Source organism: Saccostrea echinata, unplaced genomic scaffold (assembly GCF_033153115.1).
Source record: "Saccostrea echinata isolate AGI-Se365-2 ecotype Australia unplaced genomic scaffold, CSIRO_AGI_Sech_v1 ptg000001l, whole genome shotgun sequence".
In the NCBI taxonomy this organism is placed as follows: Eukaryota; Metazoa; Mollusca; class Bivalvia; order Ostreida; family Ostreidae; genus Saccostrea; species Saccostrea echinata.
This window is the reverse complement of record NW_026889750.1, coordinates 26,433,974-26,458,135: the sequence shown is the minus strand read 5'-3', so window position 1 is coordinate 26,458,135 and position 24,162 is coordinate 26,433,974. Positions and strand designations below refer to the sequence as shown.

Sequence of the window (24,162 nt, the reverse complement as noted above, 5' to 3'; positions counted from 1 at the left end):
GGCATAACTTTCATATCTTTTGATGAAATACTTTCACACTCAGAATATAAGGATATATTAATAGTGTAGACAAGATGACATGGTCAGAATGCGCATGCATGCACGTGCGCGCATGCGCATTGATTGAAATAACCAATACAATTGATATAGACTTAACTTGTACATTTTTTGATGAATTGCTTTGAAACTCAGAATATAAATATATATTAGAAGTGTAGACAAGAAAACTTGATCCACGCACACATGCATGCACGTGCGTGCGCGTGCAATGAGTAAAATGACCAATATACTTGATATAGGCATAACTTTCATATCTTTTGATGAAATACTTTCACACTCAGAATATAAGGATATATTAATAGTGTAGACAAGATGACATGGTCAGAATGCGCATGCATGCACGTGCGCGCATGCGCATTGATTGAAATAACCAATACAATTGATATAGACTTAACTTGTACATTTTTTGATGAATTGCTTTGAAACTCAGAATATAAATATATATTAGAAGTGTAGACAAGAAGACTTGATCCACGCACACATGCATGCACGTGCGTGCGCGTGCAATGAGTAAAATGACCAATATACTTGATATAGCCATAACTTTCATATCTTTTGATGAAATGCTTTGATACTCAGGATATCATGATATATTAATAGTGTAGACAAGATGACCTGTCAGAATGCACATGCATGCATGTGAGCGCATGCGCAATGATTGAAATAACCAATACAAATGATATAGACTTAACTTGTACTTTTTTTGATGAATTTCTTTGAAACTCAGAATATAAATATATATTAGAAGTGTAGACAAGAAGACTTGATCCACGCACACATGCATGCACGTGCGTGCGCGTGCAATGAGTAAAATGACCAATGTACTTGATATAGCCAAAACTTTCATATCTTTTTATGAAATACTTTGATACTCAGAATATAAGGATATATTAATAATGTAGACAAGATGACACGGTCATCATGGACATGCATGCACGTGCGCGCGCTTGCAATGCGTAAAATAACAGATATACTTCATATAGCCGATTTTTTTTTATCTTTTGATGAAATTTGAATATAAAGATGTATTAAAAGTGTAGACAAGTTGACATGGTCATTTTGTACATGCATGCCCGTGCGCGCGCGTGTAATGCGTAAAAAAAACCTATATCTTGATTGCCTTCTTTAATGAAGCTTACAGGGAATAAGACACCAAAAGGAAGTTGGGGAGCGTTTGGGGAACATCTGTAATTTGATTTGGTTTTGTGACTTTCTAAAAGTTCCTAGTAGTTTTTTAGGAATCCACATCTGATTTACACCATCTCTCGAATATACTGTTGTGCAGCACTCCTGAAGTTTCTCCTTTACTGATATTAATATTTTAGTGAGGAGTTAAGAAATAGGCTTGGTAGAACATATACTGGAACCCGTTATATACCTGTTTGTAAGGATTTTTATGGAGTGTAGGAATTCAGTATAGGTATGGTAATACAAATTCGTTTTGTTTGTTGGAACTGTTAAAAATATTTAAAACAGACATATAATGTTGATTTTGAAGAATTTCCTCCTTAGAAAGGGAGTTATGGGTAAAAGTTGGATTACCACTTGCAGAATTAAATCACAAAAACAATGTTGTCACCCGCTTTGTCAGCTGGTACCAGTACATACTGATCATGTTATTTAATACCTTTTTCACTTCTGAGTAGTTGAACACAGAAGGTTTTCATATCTCCCTCAGTCGCTTAATGCGAGATTTTAACATTCATCTGGTACTTTTAATACATTATGACAAAGTGTCATGGTCTTATTTTTCATGTTTGGCCCATCGCCTGGAGTAATATTCCAAAGAATTCATATTTATGAAATTATGACGCCAGTTGAAATATGGAGGTTCCCTAAATTTTGGTCCTTTTAAAATTAGTGATTTAAAGTCTTCATTATTAACTTTATTTACGTCCCCAGTAATAACGTGTCCGGCAGGACTATAGTTGTAGGATGAAAAAGAACATGAACACGTTGGAGGATTATGTTTCAGAATGATGTTCGATATCTAGGCCCTGTTGAGTTTTCTTGTAATTGAAAGGTTTGGAAGCAATTGTTGGTGTATATTTATAAGAAATACAAGATTGATTGATTGATTGTATGTTGTTTTACGTCCCATTCGAGAATTTTTCACTCATATAGAGACGACACCATATACCGGTGAAGGGCTTCAAATTTTGACCTTTACTCGGCACTCAGGGCCATTGAGCAGTGAGGGATCTTTATCGTGCCAACGCCTGCAGTGACACGGGGCCTCGTTTTTTTTTAAAAGGTCTAATCCGAAGGACCCGCAACTTTCACTTCAAAATGCCGAGCGCACGGCGAAGGAACAGTCGCTACCCATTTTTTATTGACCCAGGTCCGTCGCCACCCATATTCGAATTCATGACCTCCCGATCACGGAGCGAGCGCTCTACCGACTGAGCTACCGTGAACGGTAGAAATACAAGATGTGGACGTTAACTTAAATAAGGTAGAATACAAGGCTGTACCCTTTAGTGAATAAATTGTAATTGACGCGGTTAATACAAGTAATATTCTTAATCACTGTGGTTAAGAATATTACTTGTATTAACCGCGTCAATTACATATAATAAGTGTCAATCAATATGTGTTATAGAAAGAAAACCATTATATATTATATATTTTTTTAATATGGATATTTAAATATTATAATAATGAATATATTGAAATGTTTTGAAGGCTTAACCAAATAAAAATACAAATGTAGATCGTTTACTTAGCGTAAAAGATAATCATACATTGAGGTGTAGACTTAGTATCACTGACTCTATGAATCAAAACTGTATTCCTAATCTTTTAATACGAGGGGTGATCAAAAAGTTCGCGAACTATCTATATTTACAAAACCACAATTCAGATGGAAATAAAATTTGGCACACATATAGTCATACACATGTTCTATAAATAGCATGTTATATAATGTTTGTGAAGTCACAATGTGAAAATGACGTCAATAGGTAGGTGACTTGGGACAAAAAATGGTTGACTCAGTAGTCAAACTCAAGCAACGAACGGCTGTAAAGTTTAACGTGTATCTCGGAAATTCCTTTGCAGTAGAATATGATAATTGTACAAGGTTTATGAATTCAAAAGACTTACCAGAAGTTCAATCATTAATTGGATTTACTGTTTTAGTGAAGGCAGGGAAATGTTTAAAAATTATGTTTGTTCTGTTGCCCAGTGAAAGCAAGCCGGTAAAAAGATGTGTCCTAAGTTGAGCAATTTGTTTTGAAAGATCGCCAAGTTACAATTAGAAAAATGGTTGAATATCTGAATAATAATATGATTATTAAATCCCTAAAATATCGAGTTATTTTAGACTTTAAACATATGAGACATGAAGAAAAGAAGGCGCCCATACTTTTTCCACATTGGATAAACGACGCTCCCGAAACAGAGGACTTGGGTTGTCATGGTCACTATGCTAATTCTGAGAAGGAATATCCTTATCACCCATCCTATTGCCGAGATTTGGCCATTTCTGACAGATGGTCTGTTCTTGTTACAAAAAAATAATTTGTATGTTAAGAAATGTAAGAGTCGGAAAAATCTTTTAGCTTCTGTGAACAGACCGCTACGGTGCATGTCACGTGAAGCCTGGATCATGTGATTCGCGCATTGGCAGAACAATGGCAGATGTTCATTAAAATCGGAGAGGACCATTTTAACAAGTATAACTTTTTTTCAAAAGCTTGCCGTCTTTAGCAACAATCTTAAACAGTAAACTGATTAATTAATTTCATTCAGTTTCAAACGACATCATGTATTAATGAATTCATACAAGAATCAAAGTAAATTCTTGTAGTATTTTTCTTACGGTCTACCTAGACTTGAAGAGTTCAATTAAACCGCAACAATATGAGCATCTATAGAATTTCTACGTCTTTGGACTTGCGTACCTTCTTTATATAAATTTTCATTTATACAAGCTATAGTTGAAGACAATATTCAGAAATCTGAAATAGTTCAGTAAGTCTGAAGTCATTACAAATAATTTCTCTTACACTCGTGTTTACGTTTCCAAGAAACAATGAACAGTAGAACTGCGCTTGTAATATTTTTAAATATTTTTTTTTCGTTTTATGAGTGATATTGGTGTGTAAATCACAGAGATTTGCACGTAGGTATATTTCTCATGAAGCGCTAGCACAGCAAATGTACATATGGCTAATATAAGTAACTGTTTTAAACTTTCATCGCCCGGACAATAATAATTAATATTAATGATACGTCTTATCTCGAGACTACAATGCATTTGTTATTAAAACAAAGAATTCTTCTGTTGAAAATATCTTCCTAATAGAGCTATGAAAGAAGACTTGCTGGTGATGAATGACCTTAATTTATCTAAAACGTGTAATTTTGTTATGTAATCATATGAAGCAAATAGTAAAATTCTCTAAAATGATTCTGTTTTGAAAAAAGTAATTTGGGGGAGGGGGTATCCTGAATTTGATTACGCAGATTTTAAAGTTATCAGCTTTATATAAAAACTTCAATTAATTCTTTTGAGATTCTTTCTTTAACGTCTTTTATTGAATTACGCTTTGAAAAAACACAGCCACAATGACTTTACTTTTTTGCGCATACTAAATTTAGAAAACCTTACCGATTATTTTTGAGATTCTCTAATTTTTTTTTTTTTTGGGGGGGGGGGCTTGATTTAAAGACTTTATTAAATATTTGTTGCAAAGAATTCAACTTTGAAAACCACAACCATAGTGATTAAACCCCCTTGCCGTATAAAGTAAATTAAGAAACCTAAAAAAATAAGAGGTTTTACCGGTAGATCTTTCGACAAGTCAAAGTCTTCAGCCAAAGTTACCTCATTTCCTGATATATGTCGCCATGTAAAAATACCTCCGCGGAAGTGAGATCCTTCCACTACCACTATCAAGATCAATGAAATCACGATAGACTTCATCCCATCCCAAAACTGTACGACAGACATTTAGCTTGAATTGCACATTGCAACTCGTCGTGCAGTTTATGTTTTCTGAAAACAGAATGTTGAAGAGGGTATTTAAATACAGCTATTTGCTAGGAGATCTGTTTCAAAGAATGTATGCACCAGTAAATTATTTTTATTGCAGTCGTTTTAAAATCTTGACAAGATCCTTATTTTATTACAGATATTTGAATTTCGACAATATAAACATATTTTTGGTTGAGTTAACACATTTTTTGAATTAAAATATAAAACTCAATTGAGATTAGTGTTCCATGACAAGAAATCCATTGTACATCTTGCCTTCTCCCTAAAAGAAATAGTGAAGAAAACTATTTTCTTGTTTTTCGTTTTACTTTACTTTCTTTAAAAGAAAGATAAGGGAAAACATCTTGGTTAAGGGTCCATTCTTAGCCCCCTTACGAGTAATTCTAACAACAATGCTATTATTCACAATGAAAAAATTATTTTCCAACAGAGGTGATAAAATACTCTAAGGTCACATAAATGACAAAGTTTTCGCTTATTTCCTACATGTGTAATACATTTTTATTGAATTTTCAACAACTCAACTTGAATTATATTTTGCTTCAGAACAAGAGGTCCAAGGGCCTTAACGGTCACTTGATTATAATGTAACGATCATCAATAGATTAAAACAAAGTAAGCGAAAAAGAACTAAATGCTATGTTGCCCAAAGCAAGAGAAATAGGATAACCAGGGATCAGCAAAATATTAATTTAGTACTCAATAACAAAACTTAAAAGTTGATCTATTTATTTGCCTGTACTTTCCCCCATTTGTCACTATCCTCATGCGGACTAAAACAATAGTTCTAGAGCACTTTCAGTTAAAGCATTTCTTTCCCCGTCGCATTGGTCTCTCTTGCTCTTTAAAGAGTATTCATGGTACAAAGATGTGGTATTTTTATACCATTTTCATTTATCTATTTACCGTTCACGGTTACTCAGTCGGTAGAGCGCTGGCTCCGTGATCGGGGGGGGGGGGTGTCGTGAGTTCGAATCTCGGCCGCGACTGACCTAAGTCGATAAAAATGGGTAGCAACTGTTCCTTCGCCATGACCTGGCACTTTGAAGTGAAAGTTGCGGGTACTCCGGGTGAGACCTTAAAAACCGAGGTCCCATGTCACGGCAGGCGTTGGCACGATAAAGATCCCTCACTTCTCAATGGCCCTGAGTGTCAAGTAAAGGTCAAAATTTGAAGCCCTTCACCGGTATATGGTGACGTCTCTGTATGAGTGAAAAATTCTCGAATGGGACGTAAATCAACATACAATCAATCAATCAATCATTTATCTATTATTTAAAACTTTTCCTGACCATTAAAAAAATGAAAGTACTTTTGTATTAAATATTATAAAATTTCTTGTATAATTATGTTATTCAATTGATCTTTTAAGTTACATTATTTACATTGAATAGCTATTATAGGTGAATAGCAAAGGAGAATAACTTCTTTCAGTAGAAATTAATAAATCGACCAAAGGGTACAAGATTTAAAAATCTGGTAAAAACACCCCTGCTTATTACTTCATATACTCTATTTGCCTCCTAGATACCCAGGAGCAGAGAAGATTTTCAAAGAATTAGCGCATTTTCACTATATAATAATTAGATCCTCGCCCTAACACCAGGGATCATGGAATTCACAATTTTGGAAGTGGAAACCTTCCTCATCATAACTATGCATTTAGTTTGTTTGCATAATACCCAAAAGCAGAGGAGAAGATTTTTTTAAAGAAATAATTTTCACTATATATATTCAACAGAGCCCCGTCCTAGCACCGGAACCCCTGATCCTGGGGCCATGAATTTCACAATTTTGGTAGAGGGATTAATGCTTATTACAATCATGCCAACAGTTGGATTGCTTGATGTCCAAAATTGATGATGAAATTTAAAGAGTGGTTTTGGCCCCATCCTTCAAGGGGAAGGGGGGGGGGGCAGAGACCATGAAATTCAGAATTTAGTTACCCTTCACCCATAGATGCTATATGCAAAAATTGGTTGAAATTGATTGAGCTAGCAATAGGTCACCCGAGTTTAGTCTGGTGACCTAAAAGTCAAAGTATAAGAAGTCAATTTGCAAATTATCATTTCTTAGTGTAAAGTTTAAATGCTAACGTGTGAACTGTTTCAGAGTAAAATGTATTATTTTTGGAGATCAGATTAAGCCCATATCGTACTCGCTTCTTCAAACTGAGTAACATATGTTCTATAATTCCTTAAACAAACTTGATTACAATGTATCAAAAGCCTATTTGATGCCATTTAAATTATGTAATAATGTTTGTAAATTATTGGCTTAGAACATATTTCTCGTTCAATAGTTTAAATAACGCAGTTGTAAGAACACATTCCTAATAATAAGAGATGTGGAAATAACAAATCTGTGAGTAAAAAACTACCACATTACTGAAAAGGTGAAACATGATATAAAACTACAGGAGAGTTAAAAGACCTAACAAAGTTTGGCTGAGAAAAGTGCTGTAAATATTTGCCCAAATAAGTTGTCGACGGCAACACTATATACTGGCGACATTTTGTGCAGACAGTGTTTGCCCTTGGCGTCAACATAACGTCGAGTAAAAATACGAGGCCCACGGGCCTTATATGTCACCTGAGTAACGTGTATCAACTTTGCCCTGAGCCCTGCCCTAACACCAGAACCATGACCCCGGGCACATAAAATTCACAATTTTGGAAGAGGCACCCTTACTCATCATTACTATATTCTTAGTTCATTGGCTTAATACCCAGGAGAAAAGGGGAAGATTGTCAAAGAATTATTGCAATTTTACTATGTAATCATTAGAGCCCTGCCCTAACACCATAACCTCTGACCCAGGGGCCATGAAATTCGCAATATAGGAAGAGGCACCCTTACTCATCATAACTATGCATTCAGTTTGTTTTCGCTGGATTAGAGAAGAAGATTTTTAAAGAAATAATGCATTTTCAGTATATATTCAACAGAGCCCAGCCCTAACACCAGAATCCCTGACCCTGGGGCCATGACATTCACAATTTTAGAAGAGGCACCTTTCCTCATCATAACTTTGCATATAAAATTTTTTGTTTGCTTAATACCCTGGAGCAGAGGAGAAGAATTTTGAAGAATTAATGCATTTTCACTATATAATCATTAGAGCACCACCATAACACCAGAACCCCTGACCCTTGGGTCATGAAATTCACAATTTTGGAAGAACCACTCTTTCTCAACATAACTATGTTCTCTGTTCATTGGCTTAATATCCAGGAGCAGAGGAAAGATTTTTAAAGAATTAATGCATTTTCACTATATAATCATTAGAGCCCCGCCCTAACACCAGAACCCATGACCCAGGGGCCATGAAATTCACAATTTTAGAAAAGGCATCTTTCCTCATCATAACTATGTACTTAGTTCATCGGCTTAATACCAAGGAGCAGAGGAGAAGATTTTTTTTAAGAAATAATGCATTTTCACTATATATTCAACGTAGCCCTGCCTTAACACCAGAATCCCTGACCCTGGGGCCATAAATTTCATAATTTTGGTAGAGGGCTCAATGCTAATTACAATCATGCTAAAAGTTTGACTGCTTGATGTCCAGGAGTAAAGAAGAAGATTTAAAGATTGCATTAATTTTATGGTTTTAGCCCCACCCCTCAGGCCCCAGGGGGGTAGGGGTTATGAATTTCACAATTTTTACTCCCCCTTCACCCATATATGCTATATGCCAAATTTGGTTGAAATTGGTTCACTGGTTCCAGAGAAGAAGCTGAAAATGTTCAAATGTTAACGGACGATGCACTACGACGGACGAAAACAGATAGCAACAATAGGTCACCTGAGTAAACTCAGGTGACCTAAAAATAAGGTCAATTTTGGAATTGATTTCAGCATATCTCAGGAAGTATATGAGATTTCGGAATGAACTTTGGTAGCAATGTAGATTGTTTATATGTGAATAGAAAGTAAAATTTTAGATCATTTGATTAAAAAGTATTTCATTGGCAAAAGAGTGTAACCTATGTAAGGGATTCCATACCTTATTTTTTTTTTTTAAATACATCCCACATATTTTGTAATCGGATAAAATTGATCTAAAGGCCTGTGGCTATGTAGAAACTTATTTAATAAGTGAAATTACAAGTAAATATAATGCAACCATTTGTAGAAATATATATATATATCTATATCTATATATATATATATATATATATATATATATATATATATATATATATTATATATATATATATATATATATATATATATATATATATATATATATATAAAGCACTAAAAACCAACAACACTGTATATCCGAAGTGTCGGATCTACTAAGTAGATACAAGGTCACGGATGGAAATTTATATAAAGCACTAAAAATGACCAACGACACGAACAATAATAATTGTCAAATTTTCGGGACAACCTGTCCCTTCCTCAGGACAAAGAAAAAAGTTAAGAAGTCATAAAAACAAAGGAAATAGAGAAGCAAAAACAACTAGCACTACTACTAAACTACCAAACACTAAATATTTACAAGGTTACATGTTTAATTTGGAGTTTATAAACAGTTGTGAAGAAAGAAATCCGGAGCGCTATGAATTGCGTCCGGTCTATCGGGTGTACTCGGTGAAGTGTGATTTACATAATTGAACGAATTAATTATCGCTAATTAATTACGGCCAACAGTAAATCGTACATTGTCTTATTCTCTCAAAATAGCGTAACTCTACATGATAAAAAGAAATTAAAGAAAGATAATATGGAAGGACAATTTTGAAATATGAATTTGGATATATTATAAATTTGGAAATCGGAAAAAAGAAATAAACAAAAATGTGAGCTGTAAATATTTGGGTAGGTTGTTCCAGGATTATTAATACGAATTAACGGTAAAGTTTACGCTATATAGAGAGAATGAACTTGTTTGTTACAATTCGGGATTGGGTCTAGTTCACGTTCATCCTGGTGAAGTCATTAAGTTTGTTAATACCATTAGGGCGGAATGACTTCAGCCTGTGCATCCAGAACTTTTCCTTGCCTTTTCTCTGCGCGTCTGTCCATCTTGGATTATGGTCAATAACCACCACTGTCATGTCCTCCCATTTGTGACCTTCAAGGTTGAAATGTTCCCCAACGGGTTCATTGAGTTTTTTGGTCCTAATGGTAGAACGGTGATTATTGACTCTCCTGCGGAGATCTCCTGTTTCACCAACATACTGTTTGGAGCAAACTTTGCAGCTGATGAGATAAATGCAGTTGTCTGTTTGACAGGACAAATTCCCTAGTATTTTGTAGCTGCGGCCTGTAACGGGGCTGTTAAAACTGTCTGTGTCAGAGCTGTACTTACAGAGAAGACATCTTCTGTCAGAGCAAGTTTTAAAGCCCCCGTTAGGTAATGGATTGTCCAATCTGGTTCTTACTACCATGTCCTTCAGGTTCCTCGGGCGCCTGTATGCAGCCAATGGGGGCTCCTTAAAGACCTCTGCCATTCGTTTATTTGAGTGGAGAATTGGCAGATTCTTTTGAAGGATACCGCTGAGGTTCTTAAGGACGGGATGGTATGTGGTTACCAGAGGGACCCTGCCGCTATTGTCTTTTTCCTTGTAGCGTAATAGGTTTTGCCTGTCATGTCCCGCCATCTCATCAATAGCAGTTTGTACGGTGCGGGCATTGTAGCCTCTCTTGCATAAGTGGGACTTAAGGAGACCGCTTTGTTCTTGATATAAGGCAGGGGATGAACAGATGCGCCGAATTCTGGTGGCTAGACCCTTAGGCACACCCTTAAATGTGTGTGGGGGATGACAGCTAGTTGGCATAAGATACAGATGGGAATCTGTGGGTTTCGTGTGGAGACTGAACTCGATTTCACCATCAGTCAGGGTAGATGTAGTATCTAGGAATATGTTTTTCGAATTAGATACGTCTACTGTAAATTTGATAGACTGATGAAAGGTGTTGGCGAACGAAATGAATGCCTCGAGGCTCTCGCGACATTCCACCCACTTCATCTCTATATCGTCAATGAAACGCAACCAGCTAAGGGGCCTAAATGGTGCTTGAAAGAGCAAGTTGCGTTCCAGTCTGCCCATGAAAATATTGGCATAAGATGGTGCCATTTTCGTACCCATAGCAGTGCCATTAACCTGCAGGTAATGTTCTCCATTAAACATGAAGTTGTTATACTTGAGAACATGTTCAAGGAGCTTGGCAAGGGACTCGGTAGAAGGAATTTGTATGGATCTACTATCCCAGACTTCTCTACAGGCTTCGATACCCTCATCGTGCGGAATATTGGTGTACAAAGATGTGACGTCCATAGTCACGAGAAGGGTATGATCTGGAAGACGTCTGCCCAGTGCTCAATAGATCTAGTGTTCCTCTCTCCGAATCGGAGACCTCACTTCTTTCCAAGGGGCTAAATTTCTGTCCCACGCCACATGAGGTCGACGAAAAACAAGTCAGAGAGGACACCCGAGCCTTCTTTCGGAGACTTCGGTTGAAGGAGCATTTTTCTAGAAAAAACTCCGAAGTTGACTCATATGACTCTTCTCAGCCACAATTGCACGACCTAGAGGAACACAAACTCTATCGGCCAAAAAGTGACTGGGAACCTGCACCGGGCAAATGCGGAGCCCTTGAGTCGTATATTGACGCCGTGGAGTCAGACATAGAGAAACTCCTTTCAATGCCAGACAAGGCTCCCGACAATTTGAGTAAGGAAGAGAGATCCGCCTTACAATCATTAAAGAATCGGGATGACATTGTAATCAAGAAAGCAGACAAAGGCTCTACAGTAGTAGTGCTTGACAAAGAGACGTACATGGCGGAGGCCCATAGACAACTCTCAGACGAACGTTTCTATAAGAAACTGGACTCTGACCCCACTAAAGAATTCTCCACCGCCATCACCAAAACTCTTGACGAAATGTTTGAGAAAAACGAGATTGGTATCAACGTCTATGAGACACTCAATCCTATTGACTGTAGACCAGGACAATTTTATCTGCTTCCTAAAATACACAAAGAAGGTATGCCAGGTCGCCCTATAGTTAGCGCTATTGGACACCCCACGGAGAAAATTTCTGAATACATCGATTTACATCTCCGTCCACACGTAGAGAATTTGCCATCCTATCTCAAGGACACCACGGACTACATCAACAAGACGCCCTCTACTGGCCTTCCAGATCATACCCTTCTCGTGACTATGGACGTCACATCTTTGTACACCAATATTCCGCACGATGAGGGTATCGAAGCCTGTAGAGAAGTCTGGGATAGTAGATCCATACAAATTCCTTCTACCGAGTCCCTTGCCAAGCTCCTTGAACATGTTCTCAAGTATAACAACTTCATGTTTAATGGAGAACATTACCTGCAGGTTAATGGCACTGCTATGGGTACGAAAATGGCACCATCTTATGCCAATATTTTCATGGGCAGACTGGAACGCAACTTGCTCTTTCAAGCACCATTTAGGCCCCTTAGCTGGTTGCGTTTCATTGACGATATAGAGATGAAGTGGGTGGAATGTCGCGAGAGCCTCGAGGCATTCATTTCGTTCGCCAACACCTTTCATCAGTCTATCAAATTTACAGTAGACGTATCTAATTCGAAAAACATATTCCTAGATACTACATCTACCCTGACTGATGGTGAAATCGAGTTCAGTCTCCACACGAAACCCACAGATTCCCATCTGTATCTTATGCCAACTAGCTGTCATCCCCCACACACATTTAAGGGTGTGCCTAAGGGTCTAGCCACCAGAATTCGGCGCATCTGTTCATCCCCTGCCTTATATCAAGAACAAAGCGGTCTCCTTAAGTCCCACTTATGCAAGAGAGGCTACAATGCCCGCACCGTACAAACTGCTATTGATGAGATGGCGGGACATGACAGGCAAAACCTATTACGCTACAAGGAAAAAGACAATAGCGGCAGGGTCCCTCTGGTAACCACATACCATCCCGTCCTTAAGAACCTCAGCGGTATCCTTCAAAAGAATCTGCCAATTCTCCACTCAAATAAACGAATGGCAGAGGTCTTTAAGGAGCCCCCATTGGCTGCATACAGGCGCCCGAGGAACCTGAAGGACATGGTAGTAAGAACCAGATTGGACAATCCATTACCTAACGGGGGCTTTAAAACTTGCTCTGACAGAAGATGTCTTCTCTGTAAGTACAGCTCTGACACAGACAGTTTTAACAGCCCCGTTACAGGCCGCAGCTACAAAATACTAGGGAATTTGTCCTGTCAAACAGACAACTGCATTTATCTCATCAGCTGCAAAGTTTGCTCCAAACAGTATGTTGGTGAAACAGGAGATCTCCGCAGGAGAGTCAATAATCACCGTTCTACCATTAGGACCAAAAAACTCAATGAACCCGTTGGGGAACATTTCAACCTTGAAGGTCACAAATGGGAGGACATGACAGTGGTGGTTATTGACCATAATCCAAGATGGACAGACGCGCAGAGAAAAGGCAAGGAAAAGTTCTGGATGCACAGGCTGAAGTCATTCCGCCCTAATGGTATTAACAAACTTAATGACTTCACCAGGATGAACGTGAACTAGACCCAATCCCGAATTGTAACAAACAAGTTCATTCTCTCTATATAGCGTAAACTTTACCGTTAATTCGTATTAATAATCCTGGAACAACCTACCCAAATATTTACAGCTCACATTTTTGTTTATTTCTTTTTTCCGATTTCCAAATTTATAATATATCCAAATTCATATTTCAAAATTGTCCTTCCATATTATCTTTCTTTAATTTCTTTTTATCATGTAGAGTTACGCTATTTTGAGAGAATAAGACAATGTACGATTTACTGTTGGCCGTAATTAATTAGCGATAATTAATTCGTTCAATTATGTAAATCACACTTCACCGAGTACACCCGATAGACCGGACGCAATTCATAGCGCTCCGGATTTCTTTCTTCACAACTGTTTATAAACTCCAAATTAAACATGTAACCTTGTAAATATTTAGTGTTTGGTAGTTTAGTAGTAGTGCTAGTTGTTTTTGCTTCTCTATTTCCTTTGTTTTTATGACTTCTTAACTTTTTTCTTTGTCCTGAGGAAGGGACAGGTTGTCCCGAAAATTTGACAATTATTATTGTTCGTGTCGTTGGTCATTTTTAGTGCTTTATATATATATATATATATATATATATATATATATATATATATATATATATATATATATATATATATATATATATATTTTTTTTTTTTTTTTTTTTTTTTTTTTTTTTTTTTTTGGGGGGGGGGGGGGTAAAATTAAATTTTATTCAAAACCTCCTACTTAAAAAAAATTGCATCACTGACAACCTAAAAGTCTTTTCAATCTTTGGTTACATGGGATCACAATAATTAAATGCTAGAATATCTTGATATTCAGAAGAAATACAAATCTATCAGGAAGTCGAATGTTGACTGAAGTTTTTCATACAAATGTAGGCCATTTTCACACTAAATTGTCTACGGAGTCTTTCGTTTTCCCGATTACGACGAAGAGCACATGGCGGGTGTGACCGGTCGACAGGGCATGCTTACTCCTCCATGGCACCTGATTCCACCTGTGGTGTTTTTAGAGGTCCGTGTTTGCTCTTCTCCAAATTTGTATTGTTTCAATTAAAGTTTAACTATTTGCCGGAATAAATTCACATATGGTCAGTTATACTCATGGAATCTTTGTTAACCAACAAGCTTATGTAATGCATTATGTCTCGATTGCTATGACAGATTGTCAATTATAGGCCTAAATTTCTTGAGAGAGTCATTTTGTCAAAATTCATCAACCATACTTTTAAAAATATTTTTAAAAATCACAGACTATATCACTTTAATTACTGAAATTAAGATGGAAGGAAATCTAAAAGTAAAATTACCCATGTGTTTTTCCCGAGTTTTGTTAGTATTGCGGTGAGATCTTCATTTTATAACAAAGATTACGTAATGAACAATCATTATTTTGTAACCTTACGAGAGAGGTATTACAGGTAAATACATTTTTGAATGAAATCAATATATGTGACCCTGAAAATGCTTTTCTTCATTACACATGTTTCTGACTCAGTCAAGTTGACACGTCTATTTAATACAGAGACCGTCTTCAAATTCAGTAGAAACTTTAAGTCAGCACATCGAAGGTGTGAAATTGCGGCCTGCTATTTCTTTGTCATAACTGAAAGAGAAATACGAGTCCTTGCAATTAGCTTATCCTTTTTTTCAATCAAGATAAACTGGACTAAAATATAAAACAGTTCTAGGTTTTCAGATATGACCGATTACTAAGAATGAGTAAATACCTTGAAAAAGGTAGAATATTGTTTGGGTTTTGTTAAAGTTTCATGTAGATGTCAGGTTCTGATAATGACATTGCTGCTTAAGATACAGATTCTTTATCCTGCATGAATTTAATCAAATGCATTCATCGTTTTATTTTTCTAATACATGTAATAGGCAAATATAATATAAGAACAAGGTTTATATTTTATAAACATGTACATGTAATGGAACGGTTTGTTTATGATGTTATTTTAACTTGATTCCTGGTTATAGAACTTTTTTTGTAAACAATATTTAAGGAATTAGTTTCATATCTACCTAATGAGTTGGGGTAGTTTATATTAATTACGCTTTACAGTTTACGCAATTACGGTTTATAAAAAAGCGTGAACTGTTCCAATGAAGTTTATACCGAATGAATTGGGTATATGTAGGTATTTAATTCATTCATTATATTTTAATATTCGTTCCATAGGCGCTTGGGTCAAGGATAATGTATATTTTCTATATAATGTATTGTCGAGGAAATTCGAACTATATTCGTAACTTTTTTTAAGCGCACAGTGGTAATTTTTAGTTTTTTGTAAATCTTTCTGCTTGATATACACTAGACTTTCACAGAAATTTGATATTATGCACGTTTTAAGAATGACATATCCCAACTTTATACTAAAAAGAAACAAGGCAACTGCATTCGCCCCTTTCCGTGCCCTCGACACGAATTTATCCTTTTAAAAGTCATATGCAATGCTTACCAGCTGAAATGAGAACCCTCTTCTCTCCAGATAATTCTTATATAATGATAAAAATCCTCTGGTAACAACTTTTCGTCCATTTTATATTTTTAAATAATTATTTTCTTTCAAATTTCGCTCGTTTAATTCTCTAATCACGGAAGTTCCCGAATACTAACGTCCAAAACCCAAAACGGACGACCAGTAAATTATTTGAAAGTTCTTGAAAGACGCAAGGGTTAGTAATCACTGACTTTATTATTTTCTTATTTGCATCCTTAATCAAAGAAATTATGGACTGGGGGGATGATGAGAAAGGGGGGTGGTGGTAATGGTATTAATCATTATAGAGAATCTATTTAACATATTAAACAATGTGGCAAGTTTATATGAACAAGACTGAAAAACTGTTTCTCTTTTTACTACATGTGATTCACATAGAAGATCCAAAAGACCCAAAGGCTGTTTATACGCCAACGTATAAAGCGATTAAAACTTCTTTAAAAAGAATCTTGATCTGACACTTAATTAGTTAAAATATATTATTTTTACCTGTAAAAAAATTCCACCTAATAGCAGATCAACAACAACAACAACAACCAAAAAAAAAAAAAAAAAAAAAAGGTAACACCAGAAATCACTCTTTAATCAATGATATTTTATGGAAGAAGGACTGAACCAGGTTCGTAGCACCCAAGTGTACCTCTAACTTAGTATGGATATTTTCATTGAAACGCCGGTTAAGCGCCCCTTCTCTTCCCTTTTACACACACGCACGCTGACACATTTTCCTTCCAAATGGTTATTGTATCCCTATTTTTTTTTTACTGTCAAGGAGAGAGAATGCACCCACACGATGCTCACGAAATACATTTTTTTTTACGTCGAGACAGTTTTTCATTTTTACATTTTTTGCATGTCAGATTTTTCACGCAGTTTTGTTTTCGAAACGTCTTATTTTGTTTGCTTGTTAATTATTTTTTGGCTGCATGCCCCACTTTCAAAAACGAGGCTTCTTGTTTGTTATATAAAATTCAAGGTACATACTGTATAGCAATACATGTACAAATTAGTGTAGCAGGGGCGGATCCAGCAATTTTGGAAAGGGGGGTTCCAGGGTGGTGACCCCCCCCCCCTTGCAAGCACACTCTCAAACATAGATTCACACACACGGAAAATTCTTAGGTCGTGGTAAATAATATTTTTGTTTTACGGTGAAAAAGTAAAAGGTTTACTGTGGCCTTATGCATAATGCCTATATTAACTTATTTAGTTCCTTCAAAAGCTAAATAATCCCAAAATGGTATGTATATAGCCAAAGATCGTTGAAATCGGATATCAAATTAAACCTTGCATGTTATCATATATTGAAATTGTAGTAGAATATTTTATTCCATTCACTCATAAATAAAAAAGGTGAAATGTAGGAATAGTGAAGGTAAATAGAAGGTAAATGGGGGAAAGGAAAATTTGCGAGACTCTATTTAATAGCAAGTGGAATATGACCAACCGTTCGAATTGTTTTGAACAACATATTTAAAAGTTAGACATACAAATATCTATTCCAGCAAACGTTTTATCCCCTCTCCCTCTCTCCACTTGGCAAAAAATAAAGGGGGGTTCCAACCCCCGGAAACCCCCCTCTGGATCCGCCAATGTGTAGAATATGAGATTTGAAATGCAATGTTACATGTACCCCTCCCCCCTCCCCTAAAATGATATTTCATTAATGCATATATCATTTCCACAATGTTCTCTGGCTCGAACTTTTAATTTCCATTCTTATTAAATTTACCTGTGATTCAAACTTCTATCCATGTTGTATACAAACGATTTTTTTAAATTTACTTTTTAACCTCTTTTTAACTTTTTAACGCGAAACTTTCGCGAATAAACGCGTAACTTTCGCGAATAATCGCGTAACTTTCGCGTTTTAATGCGAAACTTTCGCGTTATAACACGTCACTTTCGCGAATAAACGCGAAACTTTCGCGTTATAACGCGTAACTTTCGCGAATAAACGCGAAACTTTCCCTGTAAAACAGAGACATTTGCATAAGTCTACAGTTTGTTTTACTTTTTAATGATCTAGTTTATTCATTACAGTGAAAAACGAAAGACTATATTGAATTTGGATTATCACGAGCTGAAATTTTATGTTTTCTCGCCATTGAATGTGTCTTTCCTCTTTCTAAATCTTTTTTGCCGTCACATTTTGTCTTTCTCAATGCTGTTCAATACAAGTGTTGAAGCGTATAGTAGAGGAGCGAAAATACAAGTCTAATTTTAATTAGATTGAACACTTTATATGGAATTTGAAATAAAAGATCTCAGAAAATTGACAACAATGAGGTAAATTTGTATTTCACGGAACAATTGTGTCACATCACATGAGAAACCTAATGTGAAAATTGGATGACAAATATTCGTATCAAATATTTCATCTCCGATAGACTCACTGAAGAAATACAACATTGTATTTTAAGGTTGCACCATTTGGTCATACCATTACTTACGAAAACATTGACAATTTATTCAAAGAAAGCAACGAGTGGAGATCTTCCTGAGAAAAAAAAAATTAGTCTACAGAATTTCTTGGATTCAACAAGTGAAAAACAAGAAAATCTTTAAAGGAATATTCATTTAATGAATTAGTAGGGTTTTGAGATTAAATGCAAAATCAACACTAATCTATCCATTTCTCGCATCAATTCTCTTTTACATCTTCTGAAGAAATGTCATTTATAAATTCATATAAGTCCCTCTCTTCGTCGATCATGTTTTTTATCTGTCAGTCAAGATCACAGGTTCCTGAGTAACATGACTATATATGTATAATTTCGCGTTATAACGCGAAAGTTTCGCGTTAATTCGCGAAAGTTTCGCGTTAATTCGTGAAAGTTACGCGTTAATTCGCGAAAGTTACGCGTTATAACGCGTAAGTTTCGCGTTATAACGCGAAAAATATATTTTTGTTACCTACGAAAATGAGCTCAATTGGCTTTCGTAGATATGCATATGAGCATTGCTATTTTCTTTAATTTGCATGTCCTTGTAAAAAAAATGCTTGCACTATAATTTTTAATGTAAAGTCTAAATGTAATTCAATTGCCACAATGTTTAATTTAAAACAACTAAAATGATTTGGACTTACATAGGCCTAACCATGCCCCCCCCCCCCCCCCCCGTCCGTAAATTAAAACTATAAACTCCTTTGATTAAGGATGCAAATAAGAAATAATAAAGTCAGTGGTTAGGAAGGAAGTTTTAGACAGTCTCTATTTGGCATATACTCTAACCCTTGCGTCTTTCAAGAACTTTCAAATAATTTACTGGTCGCCCGTTTTGGGTTTTGGACGTTAGTATTCGGGAACTTCCGTGATTAGAGAATTAAATGAGCGAAATTTGAAAGAAAATAATTATTTAAAAATATAAAATGTACGAAAAGTTGTTACCAGAGGATTTTTATCATTATATAAGGATTATCTGGAGAGAAGAGGGTTCTCAATTCAGCTGGTAAGCATTGCATATAACTTTTAAAAGGAAAAATTCGTGTCGGGGGCACGGAAAGGGGCGAATGCAGTTGCAAGCCTTGTTTCTTTTTAATATACAGTTGGGATATGTCATTCTTAAAACGTGCATAATATCAAATTTCTGTGAAAGTCTAGTGTATATCAAGCAGAAAGATTTACAAAAAACTAAAAATTACCACTGTGCGCTTAAAAAATGTTACAAATATAGTTCGAATTTCCTCGACAATACATTATATAGAAAATATACATTATCCTTGACCCAAGCGCCTATAATTCGTTTATTTAGTGAAAGAAATTGCTGTCCTTCAAAAGGGACTGCAATATGTAGACCATAGGTACGTTTTTCTGACAGAAATAAGAAAAAAAATCTTTGCTCTGATAAAAATATATGCTGTGAAAAAGATTTCTTTTATATTGAAACATGGTTTAACATTATAATCTAATTGCTTAAACTGTAATGTTTGAAACCGAATATCAATTATGCTTGATCAAGACATTTAATATAATCTTGACCTTTAACGTTGGAATATTGGAAGTAAATGAGGATTATCCATATAATACCTATATGTGAAACATTTCGCTCAAGCTGAGTTAAAAACATTGTCCAGTTTTAAGCAGTGTTGTTCTCTTGACATGGAAGACATTTCTGTTAAAGTAAGGGGACATTTTTGTTGAAGGCAGCATATGATACCAGGCCCATAGGATGGGGGGGGGGATTTTGCCAGTATATACTTTACTAAAGACAAGGAAGGTAATATACAGTTGCCCCCCCCCCCTTAATTTTGCGAGTAAAACTTTACAATTGAAAGGAGGTCTAATTAACGCTCGTACCTCTCAAGAAAGGTCAGATTGCCCCCCTTTTTTTACTTTTTAAGAATTTCTGTTTTTCTGCCCCTCCCTTTAACTGAAATTGCTTTCTACGGGCCTGGATTCACAAAATCAATACCGAAAGTATGTATTTTTAAAGCCTTTATCCAATCGTTGAATTAAGGTTTTTATTTCAAACTGTAAAGCTCTCTGAAATCTTCCTCCTTTTTCTATTCAAATTTATGTAGTAATACATAACGATGTTGGCATACGGTCAAGATAACAAATAAAATAACAGGGAACAGAAACTGAAGTGAACATAAATAGTAGCTACAGTATCAAGTCAAATTACACGATATACCCTATATGAGAAATGCTTTGACAGTTTGTTCAAGCTCAAGTAGTAAAAATATTGCCCTGTTTTAAGCAGTGTTCTCCTCGACATGGTGATATTACTGTTATGAAAAGTAAACGCATCTGCTGGATGCTGGAGTTCCTCATTAACAATTTTAATGTATAAAATTATGTATTTATTTTTCATTCATATGTCGACTCGATATATCCCAATGAACTTGAATTAAAAGACACTACAGTCTGCCACATCTGTTTCATATTTAGATATTTTACTGACTGTAGACGATAAAGCCAATTAACAACTAAATTGTATGACAAACGAGATGACTTCAGCTTTTCCATCGTCAACTTTCCTTATTTATGTAGTAATATTCCACTATCACCTGCTTATGGTGTTTATTCGCTACTCAGGAGCTTGCTCTGAGTACGATCAATTCTTAAAGCGTAGCAGGCTTCTCACTGATAAGTTAATGTTACAGGGATTTCAACAGCCTTAAAGTCAGCATTTCGTAAATTTCCTCTGGAATTTCCAGGGGTCCATGTTTTATGCCCTCTTTACATATATGTACTGTTTGTGGATTTTTTTCGACCACTGTTCGTTATCTTTACCTTTTACATCTGAATTTTTAAAATGCCTGTCTTAAAGAAACCTCTATCTTAAATGTTTTTTATCTATCTATCTAATATATCTATCTCTCTCTCTATCTATCTATCTCTATCTACATGTATCTCTCTCTCTCTATCTATCTAATCTAGTGTCTTAGCATTCTTTGGCAAACACAATCTCACATTTGCCCAGTGCATCCGGTTTAACCTCGTCAACATTTTTCCTGCGTGGACCTTAGGGTCCACGCAATAAGACGATTATCTTTTAAAAATGAATAACTTGAAGTTAAAAATTTATATTATCATGCGGATCGATATGTTTTTACGCAAATCATTGTGATGTAGACAGCAACTGTTGAAACAAACAATGTACAATGTAGTTTGATACGACAAAATATTGCCTTTGCCTTAATGCTCACCTATAACAAGATTTTAAAGTGGCAATGTCTTTATGATATTTGCATTATAAACTCAATAGTATTAAAACCGAAAATATACATTTTCGTGGAAATCCTTATAGAGAGAAGAGAACACACACACACACAAACCATACAGTCGTGAAAATCAATAATGGTGCAGAAAGGTTATATGTAAATTTCCAAATATTTCCTGCATTTTAATAAGCGAAACCGAAACTGGAATTTAATTCACGTTGTTTATTGTATTTTTGGGGTCTTTTAAAAGAAGTAAACCCGTATTATAGAAACTGGAAGTTAGCGTGGTTGTTCAAATTCCTGGGAAGGTAGTCTAATTGTGTTCTTTGAATAACTTTCCAAGGAGATTTGCTCTTTGTTCAAGGACAGGCTCTAGCTCTAATACACAGATTTTATTGATAAATATCCCTCTTTTTTCTGAAAAAAAAGTGTCATTAAATCCGGTATTTACAACGTGATCATTGTGAAAAGCTAAATAGACAATACTTCCTTTCTAACTTTTAAAGGTTTTAAATAATTTCAGAAAGCTTGCATTTCTCAAGAAAAATAATTCTTTTTTCTGTTTAAAGAATTCGATGTTAAGTAAAAAATAGGTATTACGCTTACATTTTGTTTTATCTCAGAAAGGATATTCCCAAAACGAAAAATAAGAATCAGATGAATATGATATAAATTTTTCAATATATAATTTGCACAAAAAAATGACAGACTGAAAAAAAATCAAAACAAGTAATATTGTCGATCATTTCTAAGAATAAAAAGAGATTTTTCAAACAGTGTGCCATATTGTATAGAAATCTTTGCAAAAGATTGCGATTTCTTCAATTTGCAGCAAATCGCGGTCGTTTATATTCCCGGAAAGGAAAAAAAATACGCAAAAACTTTTTTCTGCACTGCAAGTATTTTCCTTGCGTATTGTGTCGATTCTGAACTTTATTAAATATAACGAACACAGGCACTTGTTTCGTATACAGGGTACCCCGGTTAGGCTTATTGTGTTGGATATATGTAAAAACCAGAGCTTTTCGTTCTGAAGTCTCTGGTTTTATCGTACATTTTAACCCTAACCGGAAGTTGATGTATCCTTTCAAAAGTCTTAAAATGTCCTGAGGTAATTTTTGAGAAATAAATGAGTGGTTTAATAAAGAGCCTCGACCGAGGACTTCTGGAACGATTTATGAGAAAAGAAAAAAAGTATCTCGAAGCGAACTATGTCTTGTTAAAGTCTACTAGGTTAATGATTGATAAATTAATAAAATACGAGTCTGAAGTGGGGGTGGCTGAAATTGAGTTAGGTACCTTGTGGTATAAATAAGTAGGGGTGCCCTGTACAATGTATATGATGAAACTAATGCCTGTGATACCGAAGCATCGGACCGATTCCGATTTGAAGTCAACACGCTGTACCGCATTCAGATTTTTTTTCCCTATCCCAATGCATGTTTTATAGGTGACTACATCGCACCTGCACTGGATGGCAGAACATGTTACATGTTAATTATAGATGTTTTTTATCAATTAAGCTTTAAAACACCAACAGCTACGCGTTAGTGATTGATCCGGACACCCGCATAATTAGGAAGACAGTCTACATCTCCGCTATATTAACTGCTTGTATGGAACACAGATAAGAGTTAACGAATCTATTCAAAGCTATCAGTAATATTTCCGCTGCATTTCATTTCCGGAAATTTGCATAGCATTTCCGACAATTTTTTTTATTTCATTTCTTCATTTCCGACATTTATTTTTTTCATTTCCGAATTTTTGCTGGGTACCTCTCCGACAATTTAATGTTAACCAAGTAGGTGAAAATGGAATTTTAAAAGAATTTATTTTAAAACACCATTTCAAAGTATGATTCATAATTTCCATCCTCACATATCCGATTTCAAACTTAAACTGAACATTTGAAAAGGAGATAAGCGAAAGTCCACAACACTTACTAGTGTCTCAGGGAAAGAAAAAAAATCTTTATTATTTTCGCTTCATTGAAAGCTAATCAAAACTCATTATTTGGATTTCAATTATTTATTCATGATTTATTCTTTGAATTTTTTAAGTGAAGTCTTCAATCTTGCTTTCATTGCCGAAAAGTACTGCCTGAAAAATGTCGGAGATAAAAACTTGAAAATGTCGGAAATGAAAAATATAAAATGACGGAAATGAAAAATTGAAAATTTCAAAAAATTCCTGAAATGAAATGATAAATTTGTCCTTATCAGTTTTTAAGAATTATTCACTGTGTGTTGAGTACGCGGAATTTTTATTTCCGCGAATATAGCGAATATTAACTCCGCGAGTTAATTTCCTGCTGTACAATAAGCAATTTATGGAATATCTTTGTTAATTT

The 24,162-nt window shown here is 35.4% G+C and overlaps 1 protein-coding gene across 1 annotated transcript in view; it reads right to left on the bottom strand.

The window, feature by feature from the left end:
* LOC133196319 (uncharacterized) overlaps positions 1–5,017 on the bottom strand; it is a 134,558-nt gene extending 129,541 nt beyond the window's left edge. The window contains exon 1 of the mRNA XM_061332231.1: positions 4,892–5,017. Within this exon, the coding sequence (XP_061188215.1) occupies positions 4,892–5,017 (126 nt within the window). The remainder of the gene's footprint in view (positions 1–4,891) is intronic.
* Positions 5,018–24,162: the final 19,145 nt, after the last annotated feature.